The sequence below is a fragment of the Oxyura jamaicensis genome, chromosome 2, assembly GCF_011077185.1.
Source record: "Oxyura jamaicensis isolate SHBP4307 breed ruddy duck chromosome 2, BPBGC_Ojam_1.0, whole genome shotgun sequence".
Lineage (NCBI taxonomy): Eukaryota > Metazoa > Chordata > Aves > Anseriformes > Anatidae > Oxyura > Oxyura jamaicensis.
The window spans coordinates 22,098,988-22,121,269 of record NC_048894.1 but is presented as its reverse complement, the minus strand read 5'-3'; the positions used below and the strand labels follow the sequence as shown (position 1 = coordinate 22,121,269).

Below are 22,282 nucleotides of genomic sequence, written 5' to 3'. Positions count from 1 at the left end.
ACACCTCCATCTCTTAGGGGTACATAATGCTTAGCAAAATCCACACCAGAAAATGAATTGGATTTCAAAACACTACTCAGCCTCTTGCCTATTTCTTTTAAGTGATGAAGTTCAGTCTTGCAAGCCAAAAAAAGTTATTTTCCACTTGATGTTCTGTAGCAAATTAAAGGTGTCTTTAAGAATAACAAAGACCAGGACACAGATTCAGACACGTTCTCTGCTTCCCTTTTCCATTGTAGGTCATTTCCTTTTTCTGAGTTAAAATTTTCTTTTCTTTTTTTTTTTTTTTAGTTTGTTTTACCTGTTCACTAAGGACAAAGAAATACATGAATGGTATTGCTGCTTGGGAAGCAATGTACAGGAGTGTGTTAACTATAGGATATCTTCCTTATGCAACAAGCTTAACTTTTATGTATTTATTTAAGTAGCTGGGTGCTGTTCAGCATTTTGATACCAACTTGTGGAAACTGTCCTGTCTTCTTGGTAGTCCACCAGACTTCCTCCCTTTACATTTCAGTCAGTAGATATGGAGGAAGTATGAGGTGCTGCTGCCTCTTGAAGTTCAGACTTTTTCCTCATCACTTTTTCTACCGAAGTGACCTGCCCTCAGCTCTTTCTAGCTGGAAAGATCTGGCAACCCTCCAAGCTCCACGCCTCCCTGGTTTCACAGCATAAAAAGGGTAGTGATGAGAGCCTTTGATATGTATTTCATATATACAACTGCATTACTTGCATTAATGCCCTGATGGTAAACAGTGGTGTGAGCAGGGAACCTACAAGCTGGAAGTTATGTATTTTCTGTCTCTCGCTGGAGGTGCCCATGCCCAGGTTAATAAGGCCTCCAGCTCGTCAGCCACCCTCCCAGGCCTTTGGCTGCTGCGGCCTTCTGTTGCTGTGCCCTTCCCAGGTTTCTGCATGTCCATTCCTTCCAGGGTTACATTCTGGAAGCATGACTTAAACATTTTAAATGTCTCAGTTATTTACCATAGTGAGCATGATCAAGGCCCTCATTAAAGGCCAGACATTAGCAATTAAGTCTCTGTGTGTGGGGCAGGGAGGGCCCCATCAGGAACTCCAGCGTGTATTTGATGAGGACAGACGTAGCAGAAGCTCTGCCACCTACTGAAAAATTCCCAAGTTTGTGCTTGCTGTTATCCTAACCAAGCCTGTCCTGTGCTTTTTTGTCCCCATGCATTGCCCAGCATAAAATAGAAGATTCTCTAGAAGCAATATTTCATCCCCGTAAATGAGGAACTAAAAAAAAAAAAATGTATAGACTCATCTGAATCAAACTGAAACAGCTTTCTCTCTTCATGACAGTAATTTTAACTACATCTTCTATGAAATATGAAGCATTTTGACTTTCAGGAAACATTTTCATATATATTAAAGAACAATTAGCTGGTAATTTCAGTAAAAAAATCAAGAGAAATCTAAAAATACAGATATAAAACAACTAAAAATATATTTAAGTTCATCTCTTTAAAAAAAAAAAGGAAAACTGTTGATCAGATTTTAACTGCTCACCTATTTTCTATATTGCTGTGGAAAAGTGGCATATTTTTTCTTTTTCAAGAGCATTTTATGCTTTAAAATACAGAACTTTGTTGGAAAATTATTACTGTTCATTAATCCTGAAGTGGAGAACCACATGCAAATTTGGCAAATCTGTGGAAGAACCTTCTAACACTAACCAAAATTAGTCAACCTGTATTTTAACAAAATAAAAACCTTAGAATAACTTTAAAACTGATTTAGTTAAAAGCTAACATGGCTCCAGCTCTACAGATCCTCATGAAGAAAGCTACCAAAGGCAAAATAACTACTACTGTGGAAGAATTTAACTTCTTATACTCCAGATATTGACAGGAATTCAGAATTTAAATAACCGTGCTCTTGGTAAAACATCTAACCTTTTTATTTGCAGCTCAAAATTGATGCTGAAATCTGAATTTTCAAAATGCTGAACAGAAAATCGGATGCCTGTAGAGAACTGGAAAAGAAACAAAAGAACAGGTTACTAATTTCCATTTGCTTTTTGAAACAGTCATGGAATAAAGCAGAACAAGCTCATTTAAAAGGCAGAATGGAATTGCAAGGCTAGTTAAAGAAGGAATATACAACAGCATATGGTGGGGTCTCTGTAACCCTCTTGCTGGACATAGTTACAGCACTGGTTATGCAAGTGGCTAGGGAGGAGGGGGAGATGCCATCTGTCTTCCACATTAAATTAATAAAATCGTACCGCAATGTTTAAATTAATCCTTTTAATTGCCTCATTTCAACTCCATATGTTTTTAATCTGGCAATTTCTGAAATCCGAATTTTGTATTGAAGCTGACAGCAAAGCATACAGCCTGTACACTCTGCATGTAAGTACCACTTCTCCCCTCCTTCTCACCTCCTGCATTGTCTGATGGTAACATTTCCTGACAGATAACTTGCATACATGTTTTCCTTTTTAAAAAGGATTGTTACATATAACCATATTCTCCATGTTCAAATCTTTGAATTCTTTTCATTTTAGTATCATAGTTAGAGCTAATCTCTTTTTTTTTTGGAAGTAAAATCTTTAAGATGAAAGGAAAATACTCATTAAATTAAACAGAAGCTGAACAGTTGGCTTAGAATAGAGATGTAAACTGTTTTTATGACCATTTGGGGGATCATTTTAACCTTATTGATTCAACTTTAGAACCATATCATGATCTTTTTAATCTCTGAGACAAAAAAAAAAATCAGATACTGATTTCAGCTTTTGTCTTATTGCTTCTACTGTTCAGTCTGCATAAATGTTTCCATTTCTAGCAGAAAAAAAGAAAAAAAAAATTTTGATGAACCAAAGACACAATTTTCCTCAGATGTAACGGAGCAGGCGTGAACTGCAGTTTTGATGATCTATCATATCCCTGATGTCCCAGGTTTAATCCCTTATTTAATACTGAAACATACCTCTACTGTATGAGTCTAATGAGTTGCAGATGTTGCCTTTGTGTGGTAATACGACTTCGTTAATGTCAAGTAGCCCTTGACACTGCTACTACTAAGATCCTCACATGCCCTTGCTGAAAACTCACTGAGGCCAAAGGAGTTGAATTTGCTTTAGCTTGTACACTAGCAGTCACAGGATCTCCTTCTTTTATTAAGAGATTCATTTAATCCGAATAGTTTATTTAAATTTTCCAAGTGGAGTTACTTTAATCTGAAGTGCATTATTTGCCATGTTGGAACCATCATGCATCTTTGAATTACATGACGTTTCTGTTACTACTGACAACCTTTAATCTGTTATGTTTGCCAGCACCCAGGAGTAAGCTGCAAGATAGAGGGCTAGTGTTTTTTGACATGTCTTACAGAGTATAAGAAAGATAAAGCCTCTGTGCTCTTGAAGAATCAGTTTGCTACACAGCAAGAAATAGACAAGATCTTCCAAGCCTCCCAGCTTTCTGACGTTATTTCCATTCATTTCTATTTCCTTCCAAATTCTTCTAGAGGAATTTCTAGTAAGGCCTACATTTCACATGCTAAGGCCACTAAAGAATCATTAGTAAGTTTGTCCGTATGATACATTTCATAAATTAAGTACTTTGAGCATCTTTCCTCTCTGCCTGTGAGGTGGTATCACAGACAGCTCGTCTGAATTCTGGGCCATATGGTTGTGGGATTTTTTTTTCTCATTTTTTTATCTTCTTTTTTAGCCATGCAGATACTATTGAAAAGGATACATACTTTCTGTGGGCAGTAAATGATTTTAAGGTCATGGAATTTCAAAAAGTCAGAGAGTAATTCTAATGACAATGTTGAAAATGTAAAGTGTTCTGCAGCCCACTGCAGTAATATCCCATGGGGTACATCACAAAATCCTGACATAATTCTCATTCTCAGAAAGTTGATCTTAAAGTGTTGGAGAATCCCCAGCTTTCAGGGTGCTGAAAAGTCATTACAGTGACTCAATAGTTAAGAGTTTTAAGAATGTTAGACTTTGACCTAACCCTCTCTTCCCACTCCCGCACAACTTCCACAGAGTCCCATTCTGAGTGTGTATTTTGAGAATAACTGATCTCCTGCCAGAGCAGAATTGTTTTGCAAAACTGGAAATGGATCAGAGCAGCCTCTTGTGATTTACGCAATTTGTACAAAGGGTTGGTATTTCGCTGTTGGAAGTATGTTTGCCATCATAAATACGTTTGGACTGAAAAAGCTGAAGTCCTTTCACCTTTACTAAGCTTCCAGGAGAGCTGGTTTCAAAGATACAGCTAGGCTTTAAGCTTTTGCTAACTATAATCCAACACTTTTGCCATCTGGCTTTGTGATGCTTTATCTTTGTATGCCTTAATTTTCAAGTCTGAGATATTTTTTTTTGTTGTTTCAAAACAGAATATTCTTAAACATGTTATGAACCCTGCTGTTTTATTCTGCTACTTCCAAGTCTCCCTTTATGAAGTATTTTGCTTAGGAATATTTGGTAACAAAGCATTTACAGCAGCCGGAGTGCTGATTCTGAAGCAAAACAGGATTAACTGTGCTGATAGACTCCATGAGGAGACAGGTGAGAGTCGCACTGCTTCAGTGCCCACCAAATAACATTCCTGAAGTCTTCATACTGCCAGCAGGTCAAGGATGATGTGGAAACAGAGCTTTGGATTCACAGGGGAGAGTGGGAGGGTTGTAGCTTAATATCTCCACACTCAGCCCTTTCCATTGCTTATATTTAAGACAAAATGAAAACCAACAAAGACTTGCTCCTGGATTGATATACAATGGTAGTGCCTCTTGTCTCCTTTTCCTCTTCCAAACCCATGGATTTTTAATGCTTACCCCCACAATCATCCATGAGATTCTTGTCCACTTTTGTCTGTATCTTGATATGTTACTTCTGCCATAGGACTAACCAGGAAACAACCCAGTAGATACCTAAGTTTGCTGTTTTTCTGGTAAGAGATGTTATCTGCCTTGAGTTTGTATTTTTGTAGTGCTTTGGCCCATCAGTGCCTCCCATCATCACATTAGGAAAACTCCATTCCTCAGTATTTTTTTCAATTCCTCTTCTTTTAGCCCTGTTTTCTATACTCACTGACTCCAGTATCTATGCAGTCAGCTTTCCTAGCACAATGCCTTTCTCAGAAAATACTTTTACAGTCCCTCTCTTCAGACTTCTAGTTAGCATCAGTTTTACAGAGCAGAGCCTTCACCAAGCAGATTCCTGCTCCCAGTGGTCCACCATCTGGAGTTCGTTTCTCTGTGGTTTCTAGCTCCTTGTAATCCCAAGGAGTCTGCCTGGGACTGCTGGTAACCATGACTGTGCAAGACACCTGGTGTCACACTAGCTTTCAAAAGCTCTATGACTGATCTGAAGACAACCTTACATACCCAAACAAGCTTATTGGAGTACAAATCTTCTATCGTGATCCATTTGGTTCTTTTATCAAGGGTGAGGCAGGAACTATTTCAGGATCATTTGAAAGATCTTGAAAAAGAGTTTGAGTTAAACACCCATAGGATTATGCCCCTTGAGCTTATGAGCAGTGCCAGAATTCCTCTGCAGGGACATCCATGGCAGAGCATTCCTAGGTTCAACACTTCTGGGGCTGCCCTGATCTGTTTGTCAGGAAATACGAACAAGTGATGATAACCATGGAATGGGTATCTCTTTTTTTTTTTTGTCTCCAAATATGTTTAATCCAAATGACATTCATAACGTGAAGGAAAACTTTACTCCAACCTCATTTTCATGGATGTAAGTCATGATATAAACTGATAAGAAAATGGCCATACACTCAAGATTAGACTCAGAATAAAGAATCAGTCATTTACTACACACATCTTAAATAGAAAGAATACTAAGGCAGAAATAAACATCACACGTTACGGATTGGGATTCTCTTCTCATCATACTAGTGCAACTTTTGGGACTTAAATCGAGGGACACTAAATTTCTTTAGAGTATGTGAAAGAAAACGTGTGATCTAATATCATTAATTTTTTAGAACAACATATTGTTAGTTTTTCAGAAGCACAGTACTGTCTCTTATTGCACCAACAATTTCCTGTCCGAGTAAATAATTCGGTTTAGGTGCTGCTTATTTGGACACATTCTGCTAATTGCATAGTTTTCCATTTGCTCCTCTTTAAAATTCAATTAGATAAAAATCAGTAAATGCATCTGGTTTTCCCTTACATTTGCGCCAGCCACCATGGGGTTCCCAAGATCACAAACCACCATTCTAGTTTCATTTTCCATCTTGTAATCACAGCTCAATACACGCAGTGCCTGTAACAAAAGGACACCAATATAGAGGTCAGAGATCACGGTGAAACCTATCCAGCCAGGAAAGTGATGCCTTTTTGATCGTGACATTTCTTTTGATTTCAGACACCTGCTCAGTGCACTAGGAAAACATTTAACTGGTTATTGTCAGACAATGGGTGAAAACTGATGCCAGGGAAAAACAAACAGGGAAGTTTCCCAGTACCTGAAGGGCCACGATGCAATCACTCTAGTTCCAGGTTTAACATACTGCTTTGCTGTTGTAAATCATCCTTATGGCCATAATGACTCAACAGAGAAAACAAGCATAGGTAAAAGGGGTGAAAGAAACAGGTTTCACACTAATTGCAATACTTTTAATATCTGTCACTAGAAGTCTCTGGAATGAATTTGTGGCATTGGCCACAAATGGACCAAGTCTAGAATTTTATTTTCCAACCTATGGTTTATGTTGTTACAACTTCATGTTGTTACTTCTGTGACTACAATACTTGTATTCATAATTTATCAACGAAGGAGATGGATTTCTACTCAGTTTCCTGTGGTTTTTCTTTGTTCTTTCAACCCTTTATAATCTTTATTGCTAGTAGTTTCACCTGTATAGAAAATAGACTGTACAGAAGGAGGAACAACCACAGGATAGCAGAAGATAGGAGATACGGAGTAGGACAAAGCAACATTTTTTGTTTGTTTGTTTGTTTGTTTGTTTTCTGTTTACCTCTCTGGTGTATTGGAGAAAATAGTCACAATTATGTGCAGAAGTAAACTAGCTTTGTAAAAGCAGAATGCAGCTAGAGCTGTTGCCATAAGGCTCTCCCACTACCTTTCCTCTCATTTGTGATTCACACAGATTAAGCAATACATGCGAGGTCATGCTCTTTACATAAAAAGACCTGGGAAGTCTCCCGACCACTGGCTACCAATTCGCTCCTAATCTGTAAAAGCCAGTGTGGACATGTTGATCTTATCACTTCCTGAGACTGAAAGAAAAGATAGGGCATGTCCTAAATGTAGCCCATGTGAAGCATGCCCTCACTGTGCACCTCATTCATACAGACACTTTTACAGTTTGTGAGGAGGAAACAAAGTTTTTTACAGTGTGTCCAGTGAGCTATCAGCCATCCCAAGCCTCTCTACAGCAGAGAGTGGAGGATTTTCACATTCTTTCCAGCTGCTTAATTAGAGGTGGGCAGCAACACCTGGGAGAAGAAAGAATGTAAACACAGTTGAAAAAAAACTTGTTTGGAAACCTGTTCATTTTAGCTCGATTTATGGGTTCATGGCTTTGTTCTTGATTTTTATTTTTTTTGAAATTCAGGTCTAAATATTTGAACATAGATATTCATCTATACTTCATACCTTGCAGTTTCTTTATTAATACTGTATTAAACACCAGGACTGAATACTTCATCCCTTATCACACACTTTTTGTCCCTTGAAGGCTAAGCAGATAGAAAAGTTTTGCAAGTAGGTTTTCTGGAATTTGGAGGTTATGTTTTCAGATTAAAAATTATTAATGGAACTGAACATATAAGACCAGAATCACAAAAGCTCATTTGTGGGCATAAAGATGTGACAGGGAGCCATGATATAACTTCTTCAAGACTGCGCTTAATTGCCTTTGTTTTTCCACTGATCACCTTTTTGAGGTGGTTCAATACACCTCAAATTAAAACCAGGCAGGAAGCAAGCAAGAGCAAAGGAACTTATCCTCCCAGTATTGTCAGTACCATTATCTCATATGTAACTCAGCCAGATGGAAGGTTTTGCCACAAAATCCTTCTACCTGCCACTGGTAGCAATTTATATTTTTTATAGCGACACATGGGCTTTTTGGCAATCTTGAGCAGAAGCAAAATCGCAACAATTAACATGTGCTCCCAGGGTGCATTTTAACTAGGAAATCACTGGATGCTCTAAGTCATCCAGGCAGCCTACAAACTTGAAATTATTTCTGGTGGTCTTAGCAATGAATTACAATTGATGCCAGAATTGTTAAGCACTACAGGCTGTGGATTAAAACACCTCCTCTCTTTTCTTGATCAACAACTTCCAACCTTATCTTCTGAGTAGAAATGGATGGATTAGGTACCAGGTTCAAGAATCTAGCTTCTCATCTAACTGATGTATGAGAACTAGTGTTTGTCCTCAAAAGGCTCCATTTATGACTCATCTAGCCAGCTACCTTCTATTTACTCTTATAATATGAATTTTCGGGTAAGATCAGAAGGTTGCATATCTTTTCCTATTTTAAAAGAGTATAATGATATAGTTCAGAAAGGCATGGGGCTAAAACCTCTGGACTTACCCATTGAAGAGTAAAACTGGTTGTGATCTGCAATAGCCCTGCAGTTCCCAGCCTGAGCAGAGACAGTCATGCCAAAATACATAATGTTTTTGGTGTGGAACAAATACCTAACAGGGCTTTTTATTTGCTTGATTTACTTCTACTAATTATTCCATGATAATTTGGGCTGCACCCATCACTACTAAGGCAGGATAGAGTTGTATGTGAAATTCTTTTGCTGGGCAAAGGATTAGTGTACAGTACTCAGACAATGGCTTGGGGTTCAAACACACAATCATGCTGTTGTAGTCTAGGAACTTAACATACAGCAAGTATATACTGCCACTGGCTCTACTGCTGGACATGGAAATGTGAGGTAATATAATGTGGTTATACTTTTTTCATTGCAGCTAATTCCAGTAATTCCACACCTACTGCATATGGACAGTTATTACAAGCCAAAAGGTTTCCAGTAACTTGTAAAGCTGTGGTAATTTTCTCATTTACCTGGTATCTGGAGCTTTTAAGTGTTCCCACAATACATCTAATGAATAACACATTTCATTTCATTATAAGTCATTCATTAACCATTTTTTTGACTGAAGGAAGTATCAGTACGTGCAAGAATCAAAGAAACTTCAAAATCATATCCTTGACCTCAGACTTGAAGATCAAACACACTAACTTGGCTCTTCACTTGCATGTGTTCGTGTACATCTCTGCAAAGAGCTATTCTTCTGATCCAGTTGCCCAGTCTAGGTTCAGTATGCTACAGAATTAGGCTGGAGATAACAAGCTAATGACAACTGAGGAATGCCAAACACTGCATTGCATCGAGCTGAAGAGAAGTAATAGGTGTGGGGATTTTCAGTTATGTATTTAACTGAAATTATTTAATGCTTCAGTTAAATTATTTAACTGAAAGTATTTAATGCTTTCACAGTGTAATTCAAGTAATAGAGAATAACCCAAGAAATTGTTTCCGAAAAAAATCAGGCTTAAAGGGAAGCAATTAAGGGATAAATTTGTCTATCAGCTAGACTAAATTCAGAGTAGCCCCATAATAAAGTAGTCTAACATCCTGTAAAAGTATAGTTGATTCAAAATGCTGGCAGCCTAATAGAATAATTTTATTCTAAAGGTTTTTTGGTTCCATCAGAAATGTACCAAGTGATTTCTTTGGTTCATTACATTTCATTTGTTCATCCCTCAGCCAACCTGCTTTGCTGCTTCTGAGATGTCTATCATCTCTGCCTTAATACAATGAAGTCTGCAGTATGGAAAAAAACAACTACACAGAGGACTGTGAACATATACAGTGAATAGTCGATGAAATCCTTGGATGCAGAGCATTAAGAGCATGACCGCAACTGCCTATACCACAAGTCCACCTGTCTGCCAAAATCACTCTGTATTCAATTATCTGTATTTCAGGAGTGTTCACAAATGCCACACTGCCAGCGTGCTGCACAAAAATGAAAATAAGAAATGAAATCCTAGCTCCACTGCACGTGACAACAAAATGTTAATTTTCATCTACAGTCCATGCCTGTTCTCTTACCTACAGATCAAGAGAACTTTCTTCCATATACCCCACTGTTTCCTGCATACCGTGTGATGAGTTTTTCTGAGCTCTTGTCAAGTGGTTCAAACTGCCACAGATTTTTAAACCCTATAGGTTGCATTAAATGAGTCGCTTTCTAATTTACAGTCATTTGTACTATGACCCATAACAAATCATCTTTGAAACAGCTGGGCCTCTGATACCTAGGGTTCTAATCACTCTGGGGAAAAAGAAATTGCCAGCTAATTCTTATTTCAAGTGGTGATCCTACTTAATCTGTACATTTACCTATGTTAAATTAAACAAGAATATGAATAAGAAGAATATAAAAGAATGTCTGGGTTAATAAAATGAAGTATATTTTTCCATTGTAAATCTACTTTTTTAAATTAAGAAGACTATACTTTCTTCTTTGTCATGTTCACAGCAGTTTTAAGTAGCATGTCAGTACAGTGACATGGTTTAATGGTGGACTTGGCAGTGCTAAGTTAAAGGTTACACCAGATGATCTTAGAAGTATTCTCCAACCTAAATGATTCTATGATACTATGAATATATACAAGAACCAACCTCCATCAGAAAAATGCCAGCAAATTTTAGCTTTGTCTTTTTAAAGAAAATTACAATATCAATTTCTCTCCCACATAAAGATTTAGAAGTGAATATTTTAGTTAAATGAACCATAACATCACAAAGACCATTCTTTTCGAAAATATACTTTTACAGTTTAAAATCAGTAGAAAGAACAAACTTTCTTTCAGTACCATGTGTAATCCTTGTGTAAGCTGTACCTGCAGTGTAGAAGGCAAGATGTTAACAACGATGTAGACAGTAGGACTAATGTTATGATACTTCTCAGAAAGAATGTAATGACATCTCTTTTGATAGAATAAATATGAAAACAGAATATGAAATAAATTCTATGCTCTAGTGAACTAACTAAATGTGGGGAAAATGAAGGCAATTCTTCCATAAATCTGGGATGATTCAGAATTTGACTTGTCAAAATTGTATATTACCTTCCACAAAAACTGAAGAATATGAAAAGCTTTCTTACATTTCCTAGTTTGTTTTTTTTTTTTTTTTTTTTTTTAAAAAAAGAGAAGTAGTATCTTTTGCCAACCCATTTCAAGCTTATCCTCATTCTTGCAAAACACCAGACTCTCCCAGCTCTTCCAGCCTTCCTTTCCCCCCTGTGGCTACCCTTCTGGCACTACAAAATTCAAGCTTTCCTAACATAATGAAAAGCCCTGAGTGATTTCTGTCTAGTCTGAATGATAGATATGTGTGGGCTAATATGTGCGGGCTTTGGAGTAAGTGACTCCCCTGACATCCTTGGTAATGGCCAAAAGAACAGCCAAAGATTCCCAAAGAGCAGCAAAGGAAAAAGACAACCAGGTGTACATGTTAAAGAGAACTTAAGTTTTCCTTATGCCTTGTAGATCACAGTATGAAAAAAGAGAGTATGCTAAGAGAATAAAAGAAATGCAGATGTCAGCAAGAGGCTGATGTCTTTACTTATTTGTGCACCAATATGTGCTTTTGAGAAGTGAGGTTTCAAAGAATTTCCCTATTACCATCTTCAGTGACATCATTAATTCTTGTCATTTTTTTTTTCAAAGTGGGTTAAAAGCCCAATAATAAAGGCACTGATAGAAAGAGAGTAAGGAAATAATTTGTAAGTTACTTTCAACTTCCTTAAAAACATTTGCCTTCAGAAAGGAAATTAACTTGCTTTCTCCCACTCTCACCCTTGAGGCCCTGCTGCACATTCCAGGCACTGACAGAAAAAAAGAAAGTTCACGTTGCAACAGCCTGGGAGATTTATGTGCAGATGAGGTGATTCAGACTTGCTGTCCAACAGAGAATACAAGAACACTCTGCTTGTTTGCAGGATAGTGTTTCGTCTGTGCTCTTAAAAAACAAACAGATCCCAAAAGGAAACACTGTGTGTCCAGTACAGCTCAGTGGGACATGAGTCAGCCCTTTTGTGAACATCGCCACATTTCACATTATAACTGCTCTTCTGGCCTATCCGTAAGATAAATTAATTGAATAGACAGGAGGTCAACTTTTTCAAGTTTATACTGCAGTTAATGTTTAATTATTCAGCATATCAGAGACTGGAATACCCTTAACAATGGTAAAACACTGCTGGGCTGGTAGCATGAGACAGAAGTGTCTGGGTGTCTGGGGTTCAGCAGGGCTTATTGACCCTGACTGAGATGTGGTAACACCGTGGGATCCAGGGTTGGAAGCACTGAGGTGATTCTGGTACTTGTAGGATTGACTGGTTCAAAATCTGAACTATGTAAATAGCACTCACACTAGAAGAAACATGACAGTATTTGTGTGGCACCGTACCTAAGTTAATGACAGGGAACTGGACCTGAGCTGTCTCTGAACAGGATGCACCTGACTTTCCCATCTGCATGTGACACGGCTGATCTTCAGCCTGGACTGTGAGCGCAAAGATAGCTGAGAGTTGACTGAATCTCCTCTCCTAAGAGGCACCTCTCCACTTGCTGCTTTCAGCCGGCACGGCCTGTATAGGTTAACCAGGCATGTCCATAAGTACCTGAAGGGAGGGTGCAAGGAGGACAGAGCCAGGATCAGGCCGGTAGTGTGGCCAAGCGGTCTAAGGCGCTGGATTAAGGCTCCAGTCTCTTCGGGGGCGTGGGTTCGAATCCCACCGCTGCCAGCAGCTCTTTTATGGAACAGGTCATCTTAAATGCAATCACACAGCATACGCCGGACAACCGAAGAACCAGGCCCAGTCAGTCTCCCACAGCATTCTCCTGGAGAAGCTGGCAGCCCATGGCTTGGACAGATACATGCTTTGCTGGGTTAAAAACTGGCTGGATGGCCAGGCCTAGAGAGTGGTGGTGAACAGAGTGAAATCCAGCTGGCGACCGATCACCAGTGGTGGTCCCTAGGGGTTGGTGTTGGGGCCCACCCTCTTTAGTATCTTTATTGATGATTTGGATGAGGGAATTGGGTGCACCCTCACTAAGTTTGCAAATGACACCAAGGTGGGGGAAAGTGATGATCTGCCGGAGGGTAGGAAGGCCCTGCAGAGGGACCTGGACAGGATGGGTCAATGGGCAGAGGCCAATGGGATGAGGTTCAACATGGCTCTGTGCCAGGTCCTGCACATTGGCAACAACAACCCCATGCAGCACTACAGGCTGAGGGGAGAGGGGCTGGAAAGCTGTGCAGAGGAAAAAGATCTGGGGGTGCTGGTCAATGCTTGCCTGAACATGAGCCGGTAATGTGCCCAGGTGACCAAGAAGGCCAATGGCATCCTGGCTTGTATCAGAAACAGTGCAGCCAGCAGGAGCAGGGAGGTGATCGTCCCCCTGTACTCAGCTCTGGTGAGGCCGCACCTTGAGTGCTGTGTTCAGCTTATGGGCCCCTCAGTACAAGAAGGACATCAAGGCCCTGGAGCATGTCCAGAGAAGGGCTACGAAGCTGGTGAAGGGCCTGGAGCACAAGTCCTGTGAGGAGTGGTTGAGGGAACCAGGGTTGTTTAGTCTGGAGGAGACTCAGGCAAGACCTCATTGCTCTCTACAGCTACCTGAAAGGAAGGTGTGGGGAGCTGGGGGTTGGCCTCTTCTCGCAGATAACTAGTGATGGGATTAGAGGGAATGGCCTCTAATTGCACCAGGGGAGGTTTAGTTTGGAAATTAGGAGACATTTGTTCTCAGAAAGAGCAGTCAGGCACTAGAACAAGTTGCCCAGGGAGGTGGTGGTGTCACCGCCCATGGGGGTGTTTAAGGAGAGGTTGGACATGGTGCTTAGGGACATGGTTTAGTGGGTGACATTGGTGGTAGGGGGATGGTTGGACCAGATGATCTTGGAGGTCTTTCCCAACCTTAATGATTCTAGGATTCTATGATGTCACTAACATTTTGATTTTCTTTTACCTTGTTGTTGCGTTCGACCCCAGTGTAATCTGCTTCAGGTGGAATCTTTATATGTAGCTCAGCTTCATAGGCTCCTTCTCCATCATTTCTTGGATTTATTATGAGCATTACACAGTTTTCTTCTCCAATTATTAGCGGATCTTTATCTCTACATAGAACATACAACTTGTCAGGAATTAAAACATCCACAAGTATGATTTATATATGATTAAAGCAGAAGGCCAATTTGCTCTCATAGCATCTGGTATGGAAAATATTCTGTGAATACAGAGTAAAACTTTTTTTTTTTTTTTTTTTTTTTTAATAAAAAGTGATCACATGGAAAAGTATGCAAGCACCTGGTAAGAAAACAGTTCAAAGGAAAACACATACCATGGACGATCAGAATAGACTACCAGAGAACCTGGAAGTCAATTGTATAAAATTTCAGAGCCTTACTATTTTCAACCCAGAGACAAGTATCTACTTGCCACCAGAGACCCATCAGCACTTCTTTCTGGAGGGAACAGAATTGGTGGGATTTCAATTATCCCTTTGAGCCTGTTGTACAATGAACAGACAGAAGCTCTCCTGAGAACTGCAGTGGCACTGTGTCCTTTCCTTTCACAGCTGCCTACTGATTTTGATGGCACAGAGACGGATAACAGGAAGTCCTGGCTGAATATGAGAGGGCACTTGTTTACCGTGAGGGTGACAGAGCACTGGAACAGGCTGCCCAGGAAGGTTGTAGAGTCTCCTTCTCTAGAGATATTCAAAACCTGCCTGGATGTCTTCCTGTGCAATGTGCTCTAGGTGATCCTGCTCAGCAGGGGGATTGGACTAGATAATCTCCAGAGGACCAACCTCGGTCATTCTGTGATTCTGTGATTCCATGTAACTGCCAGAGGTTCCCCATTTATCCTGCTTGGTGTATTTGTCCTTCCAGAGGAGGAATTGTTGCCGTGTTTTGAAATTCTTTTATTCTTAGATTCATTTAGTTCACTATACAGTGTGTTCAAGAGAATTGTGTCCCAAGTTCAAATTTACTGTCACACTTCAATAAGTACATTTAAAAGCTCCTTTGAACAACAGTTGATATTATCTCTTGGCATTCAGAGAACTAGTACTGCTCCTAACACTTGCAGACTGAATTTTCTATGATAACATTTAAACATCATGAACATGTCTGACAAATACATACTTTGTACGTGTATATTTCTCCACTTCTTGGTTTTCTAGATGAATTAGATGCACAAGTTAACATGTGGAAATCGGATAAGAATAAGTAGATATAGCAAACAACAGAACTGTGCTTCATTCTGCTAAAGCAGTTAGAATTGTCTGGGTTTTGTTATATACAGCATCATTTATTTTATTTAACTTACGGCATAGCAGAAAGCTGCAAGTCAGGAATGCATAAGTTGTCCTCCCCACAGTCTACCAGAATGTAAGCCTGTGTAGTCATAAAAAATGCGTATATAATACAGTTATTATATGCTTGAAAGTCCAAATCACTTCATTTAATATCCTGAATTTAAATGTCCTAAATGCCACTATCATTGCCCTTCTGAATTAATCTCCTTTCTACAAGTTCCTTTCCACTTGAGTACTGTTGAAGACTATTTAGATTGTAAACTATGTCCTTACCAGAATAATATCTTTCAGGCCCTTTCCCACAGTAACTTGGCTTACATATTGTAAAATGCAATCAAAACTATGAACACAACAAAATTTTGGAAATGCTTTAAAGGATGCCCTGGTTCTATATTTATCTTCAATATGCATTTTGAATTAATTAAATCCTTGTTGCGCAATTTCTGGGCCTGATATTCTGTTTAAAGAAAAATGACACACATTATACTCCTAAATGTTTTCAAGTTCATACACAGAAGACGCTCCATGCAAAATTCATACCTGTTCTGTTACTGAGCTTTTCTGGTAATAATTCAGTATTGGCTTCACAGTCAAGCCATCTTCAAAATGGGATTCATCCAAGCTATAATTCAAGTTTATATTGATAGGAGACAATTTATCTCTAAATTCTGTTTCATCCTGTGAGAGCCAATCATATAATAAAAAACAATAGTTTAATGTAATTCCTTCAGATGAGTAGTGTATTGCAACAGATTTATAATTAGTCTTATTGAAGGTAAAGATATGATTCTTTGCCAGGTGCTGGCCAAAATCTGCCTATTTGTAACATCACTATGAAAGCAAAGTGACTCACATGGAACTGGAATGCCCAGAACACATTGCCTCCACAGCCTCACATCTGGAAGAAGCTGGCTGAGCTAAGTAGACTCAGAACTTTTTCAAAGCATTAGCTTAAAATGAAGCTGTTTTTTAAAAGAGACACGCAAAACCAAATGCTATCAGCTGCTGCTGCCTGCCTTCCGTTTGGAATGGAGGGAGTGCACACATGGATTTGTGGAGGTAATACTGTTGGTTTGTTCCACAACCAATGACTTATATGGATTAGTGATGGTAAAACTCCACCAGCTCCATTGTCTTGATGCTGTCTTACACACATCTTGTCTTGAGACTCCTCCATTTCACCTCCCACTGCATTTCTAGAACCAGCCTTGGAATCTGCTTCAATGGCAGGAGGTAATTCCAGCTGTAAGTGAGTAACCAACGACCTTTTCTCTTTCATAACTTAAGTGCCACTGTTTTAATTATAAATATATATATATTTTAAAAGTTTTAAAAAATATTTTAAACCATGTATTAATTTAGGCCAATGTTGTTGCCTTTAACATATGTGTTGGAACTGAGTTGAAATGACATTTAACAAGTTCAGTTGATTATTCTACTGCACATACTATAAGAGAGAACAATATTGCACTTTTGTATAAGGAGATGCAGTGTTTAATCAGAATTTACAGAAGAGCATGAAATGAACATATTTGTACACAGAACTGTACACTCTTCTTCAAAGGAAGTCTTCCTTTTATACTTACATTGACAAAAAATGAGACAAAGATTTACATGGGAATTCTTGCTGACATAGAAGAATGGTCTGAACACTCAGACCAGGCCTTTCTTACCTCTCATTTCTCAAATTCTGGGATCTAAGAACACTGTAAAATGTGTTAAAAGGCTCCCCATTTTTATTAATCTTTTAAAATCCCTGGTACTACTCAAATTACGGTGACAGTCCAAAATATTTTAAACTTACTCTGAGATAAACAAGAAAGTCCTGGCAACGGAGCTGTTTCTGTCTTTCTATCACAATGGAGAAGTAATGATGTGACTGATGGTAGTCAAAGAAGAGAGTCCTTTTAACAGCTCCTTTCTGTTTCAATGAATCTAACTGCAATTCACCTTTCAGCACTAAAGAATATAAGTAAATTGAGTATTTATTTATTTAACATGGAAAGAAAAAATAGCAAACAATTAAATATTATAGTTAATAACGAGCATTAACATAACAAATAACTAGCAAAGTCTTCCAAGGAAAACTAATCCATGCCCAAGGTATCTGTCTGTTTAGGAGCATACTAGATTTTGATTCAAAGTATGTCACACATGTAATTTCAGTCAGGCTTTGCAAGTTCATTTACACATCATATGCGTACTATCCAGAAAATCTGTTTTTTTATTTTTGTTTGCTTGTTTATTTGTTTTCAAAACAGAACATTCTCCAACTGGGTACAAGCTTATTTTTGTTTGTAAAATGGTTAAAAATGAATAAAAAATCCTTCAAGTGAATAAGACAAGCTCTGTGCTTATATAAGTACCTTTTTAAGTGCATTTTCTTACCTCAGTAACATTGCGGTCCTATTATCTTTCAAGGCACAAGAAAAAAAAAATAATAAAAAAAATCTGAAGTTAAATGGGACAGACTAAATTACAGGAATATAAAACATTTCTTACCTATCTCATCTGAAATACTTTGACCTTCAAATGCTGCGCAGACTCTTACTGTAAAACTATGTATAAAAAGAAGAAGTAATTATTAGCAGAAAGAGAGCTGACCTGGGGAGTAGCAATTCCCAAATCATACCCATGTTTTTGTTTCCTTTTCTTAAATGATGTTCACTGAGATCTGTATTTAGGCACCCAACATATCCCCTAACTAAGTCAGCAAGTCTCCCGGGCTCCAACAATACTCAAGGAAGAAAGACATGGTAGCCTCTGAATATCTTGCCAGGAAAGATATAGAGAACTTTTCCCACTAATTTTAGAGAGAGCCTATAGAGATCACCCTTTTAATACTACTGGCAAAGTTGGGTTCTTAATGCTGAGCTTCAGCAAGCTGCCCTTGTATGAGGCTGCCTGCAGAAGTCCTTTCTGCTTCATCATGCTGAAGAAAGAAAGACTTCCACGATTTCAACATGGTGCAATTCAATACAAACAAAGCGTCCCTGGTTACCGATCGTTCTTATGGAATATTTTAATGGGTTCAGAAAATATTTTGCTTTGTATAGGGAAGAATCAGCTGAACATGGATACTAAGTCATCATTGGAAGATGTGAAACCAGCATATTTTACAGTAATACCTTGGGTTAAATAAAAATACTTTTGAATTAGCCATTGCTCTTCATCTCCTCCTATAGTTATACTTTATACTAAATTCTCCATGCAGTGAATTAAAAACCAGCAACACAATCTTTAAAATGACCTGCAATCATATTCTAACTGCATGTTTGCTTTCTCTGACAAACATAATGAAACTGTGCCACATCTGGGATTCATATAACTCTCATGACCTTATTAAATATTTTCCTCTTGGCCAAAAAATTTGCCTTATGCCATTAAGCTATGCTTAACCATAGCCTTCAGATGACATTAGGAGTGTCGATTCATGTTCCATGAAGAAATTGCAAATTCAGTCACATTCCTACTTCTTTAGAATTATGAGTTAACAGATGAAGAACCGATCATTTGCTAACACACAAGGGCAAGAACAAACAACATGAAAGAGAAAAGCTTGTGTAATTGCATAAATGTGGTTCAGACATCAGGCTTCACAAACTAGACTGACATGTCATGGCATAGGAGAGCATTTCCTCCAATGTAAACTCACAAGCTGACATTGTGTGTTGCACTTGGTGATCTCACTTCCTGATATCTCAAATAATTTTTGCACTACCCTGTTTAAAAAAAGGTTGAGTTAAAAATCCAGCTTGAAATGGATTGTAATCAGAAATGAATTGTTAAATAGCACAACTATAATGTATATCTAATTTATTGTAATGAGTGCAATAATTCATAATACACATTTGATAACCCAAGTCATGTTCTGAAGTACTATGGTAAGAGCCAATATTTAATCCTTCCTTTCCAGGCACAGCATGTCAGGAAGAGAATGGCAATGCAAAAAAATCAAAACTTTGGAATTTATCAGTCTCTTGGCTCTGCTGATCTGACTGGCAAGACTGTGGGTTTAGCAGAATTCCACCACACGTTTCTGACTTCAAGGATATTCAGTTCAGAAACAGTTCTAGAGAGAGATATCCTCATCACTTTGACAAGAAGTTGTTAAAAAAAAGAAAACAGAGGAAAAGGTTGACCACAGAAGAGGCCAGAATATTTTTGAGATTTAAGATCTGACTCCTTGGCACATGAAGAAACATAATAATTGATCTTCTGAGCTTGCATGAGCCATAAAGCAAACAAGACAATTAACAATAAAAGGAAGGAAACTTCAACAGGTAAGAAACGACTGGGAAATGGCCCATCATCCTTAAGCATACGATCTTTTCTGTGCTATTAGTCTTACCTCTCTGCAGGAGATCTCTGCACTGCATTTATTCAACAGTGTCTGCCATCACTATCAGCTCATGGTTTGAGTAGTACTCAGTTGTGAGTATGAAGTACAGAGAAAGCTTTAAAACTGAACACACTAGCTTGCTCTGGTAATCAAACAACAAAGCAGTTTGTTTGAAATAATTTTATGTTCTTCAGTCAGACAGAAACGTTTTTAATGTTATTAGAACAAGCTTAAAAGTATTTCTCTTCATTCAAAACAACATGTAGCATAGATGGGGATAGTATCTTGAGAAGTGAAAATAATATTACAAAAACAAAAAAGATGGTTACCCCCAAAAAACATTTTTTTGGGGGCTGTCATTTTTACCAGAAATAACTGAATTCAATCTGACTACGCTACTGGGCGAAAAAAATAGGAAACGTACTTCAAGAAGTAATAAGTTTGGAATTATCAGATCCTACCAGAAATTACTTGTCATTGTTGGATATTTTTTCAGAATACAGACCTGCACACAGAGAGGATGATGGATAATGCCTTAGCAGAAAGACACTCAAAATTTTGATGCTATAGACCTTTGTCTGAGCAAAGTAATGAGGCCCTTCAGTCCCTGACTGTGGGGCTCTGATCACATCCAGGTTTCAATGAAGTAAGTGGGAGAAGGAATTGCTACATCTATTTTTCAAACCTTTCAAAAAAAAAAAAAAAAAAAAAAAGAGTCTGTTTACATTGTCTTTGACAACTTCAAAGTTGCAGAATTTGTTCCAAATTTGTTAGTTCTGGTAACTCAGAAATAGCCATGTTTTAAACATAGCAAAGAAATAATTATATATGTTTCTAGAAGTTCAGGACAATTCTCTTAAGATTGTGTATAAAAATAACTTTTTATGCATGCTTCCTCTGCACTTCAGTTTTCCAAATTATATAATGGCAAAAATAATATTTTCCTAATACTAGAAAGTGTACAATAATCTACGCTGTTCATACTTTACACTTCCTGAAACTGTTCTGGTAGGAGGTTTTCTTTCATTCTAATTTCACAATGTCAGTCAGTAGACATTTTATACTAGCAGCACAGCTGGCTAAGAGATACAGAAATCTATCCCAAGAGACTGAAGAATTCCTTGCCTGTTGGAGTTTCCCTACTAATTATTTTCATATGTACAACACAAGCTTATAGCAACTAAGGTGAAAAATTACAGCATGGAAAATAGCAGCTGGTCTTCAGTCAGTTCATAATACGAACTAAATCTTTAGGGAAGAATATTTTAGAATAAAGCAGACAGAAATTAAATTATGCTCATAATAAAAGTCTCGTAGATATGAACCAAACGTCTTCTGGCTTTTTGTAATACAAAAAAGAAAAGTAATGAAAAAAATACATTACACAAGCCTTTTTTGAACAGCACCTTACAGCAGCAATACATTTTTAACAGAGATGTTTTTATTCACTCATTTTGTGCAAATAAATAAATAAATAAACATATATTTTTTTTTCTTCCAGTAAACTGTCAGTAAATGCTATAATACTGATTTTTTTTTTTCCAGTATAAATCCTATCCAAAGGATTCTTTAAAAGTCTTAAAAACTTAAGTTTTGGGGAAAAAAAAATCAAATGCACTGGGAACAATGAATATGCTACAGCCCAATGTTAGACCTTTAAAGATAGATCTTTATCTGGAACCTACTCCAGAAAGGGCTAAACTTTTTAAAGTTCTGGGACCACACAGTTCTACTGAGTGCATTCTACCTTCTTCTGGACGTGGGTGATTTTACTACACACAATGTAGAATGTAATGATTAATATAAGCAGTTCCATAAAGAGTAAAAGAATATAGTAATAGTGAAAATTTCTTGAAAACCCTGTCCCAGATTTTGACAATCAGTAGATGTAGCACTTCCTGAGTCACAAATTACATCCACTGCATTGAAAGCCCATATATTTAGTGGTTTAATGGTGTCAGACTTGAGTTCCTGTACATTTCTTAAGTAAACTGTTTCTGGTCATGATTATTTTTTATTTTTCATATTTATCAATTTGATGTAAAACCTCCTTTGCTAACTCTAATGTTTGAGACTATTTTTAGAACTCATCTCCTATAAAGAACGTCTCCAGTGTGGGGAGTCCCTCTGATCACCTCTGGTTTAAAAGCAGGGAAAAATTTGTGCAGCCACCTTGTCTTTCTCCTTTATACCTTGATATTCTTTTCATACATCACATTTTCTGCAGGCGTTGTGCCCCTAATGTGTTTAAATAAAATGATAGACTAGTTTTTATATTTTAGAAATCTGTTCCATACAGTATCTCTGGCAGGACTTGTTGAAATTTTATATTCAACTTGCAAGTGTTTATGCTCTGTTTTGTTTTTAGTTTCCTCATTTGTTATGATTTCTACTTTTAAAAAGCATCTAATGTATTTCTAATAGCCTGTTTTATCAGCTGTTATTTGGGGTCTTTTCTAAGTGACTTTCTTCTAGTGTTGTAAATGCACCTGCATGTGGTGTTAATGCTATTAGATAGACTCCAACTGTCCTACAAGCATTT

General features: G+C 37.8%; 1 protein-coding gene and 1 non-coding gene across 2 annotated transcripts in view; one reads left to right on the top strand and one right to left on the bottom strand.

The window, feature by feature from the left end:
* ITGA8 (integrin subunit alpha 8) overlaps positions 1-22,282 on the bottom strand; it is a 109,630-nt gene that overhangs the window by 40,319 nt on the left and 47,029 nt on the right. Inside the window, exons 16-22 of the mRNA XM_035316443.1 lie at positions 17,901-17,956; positions 17,203-17,357; positions 15,939-16,076; positions 15,410-15,477; positions 14,046-14,193; positions 6,179-6,271; positions 1,914-1,993 (exon numbers count right to left, since the gene is read on the bottom strand). Of these exons, the coding sequence (XP_035172334.1) occupies positions 1,914-1,993; positions 6,179-6,271; positions 14,046-14,193; positions 15,410-15,477; positions 15,939-16,076; positions 17,203-17,357; positions 17,901-17,956 (738 nt within the window). The remainder of the gene's footprint in view (positions 1-1,913; positions 1,994-6,178; positions 6,272-14,045; positions 14,194-15,409; positions 15,478-15,938; positions 16,077-17,202; positions 17,358-17,900; positions 17,957-22,282) is intronic.
* TRNAL-AAG lies at positions 12,739-12,820 on the top strand. Its single transcript has one exon. It is a non-coding gene; the product is annotated as a tRNA-Leu (tRNA).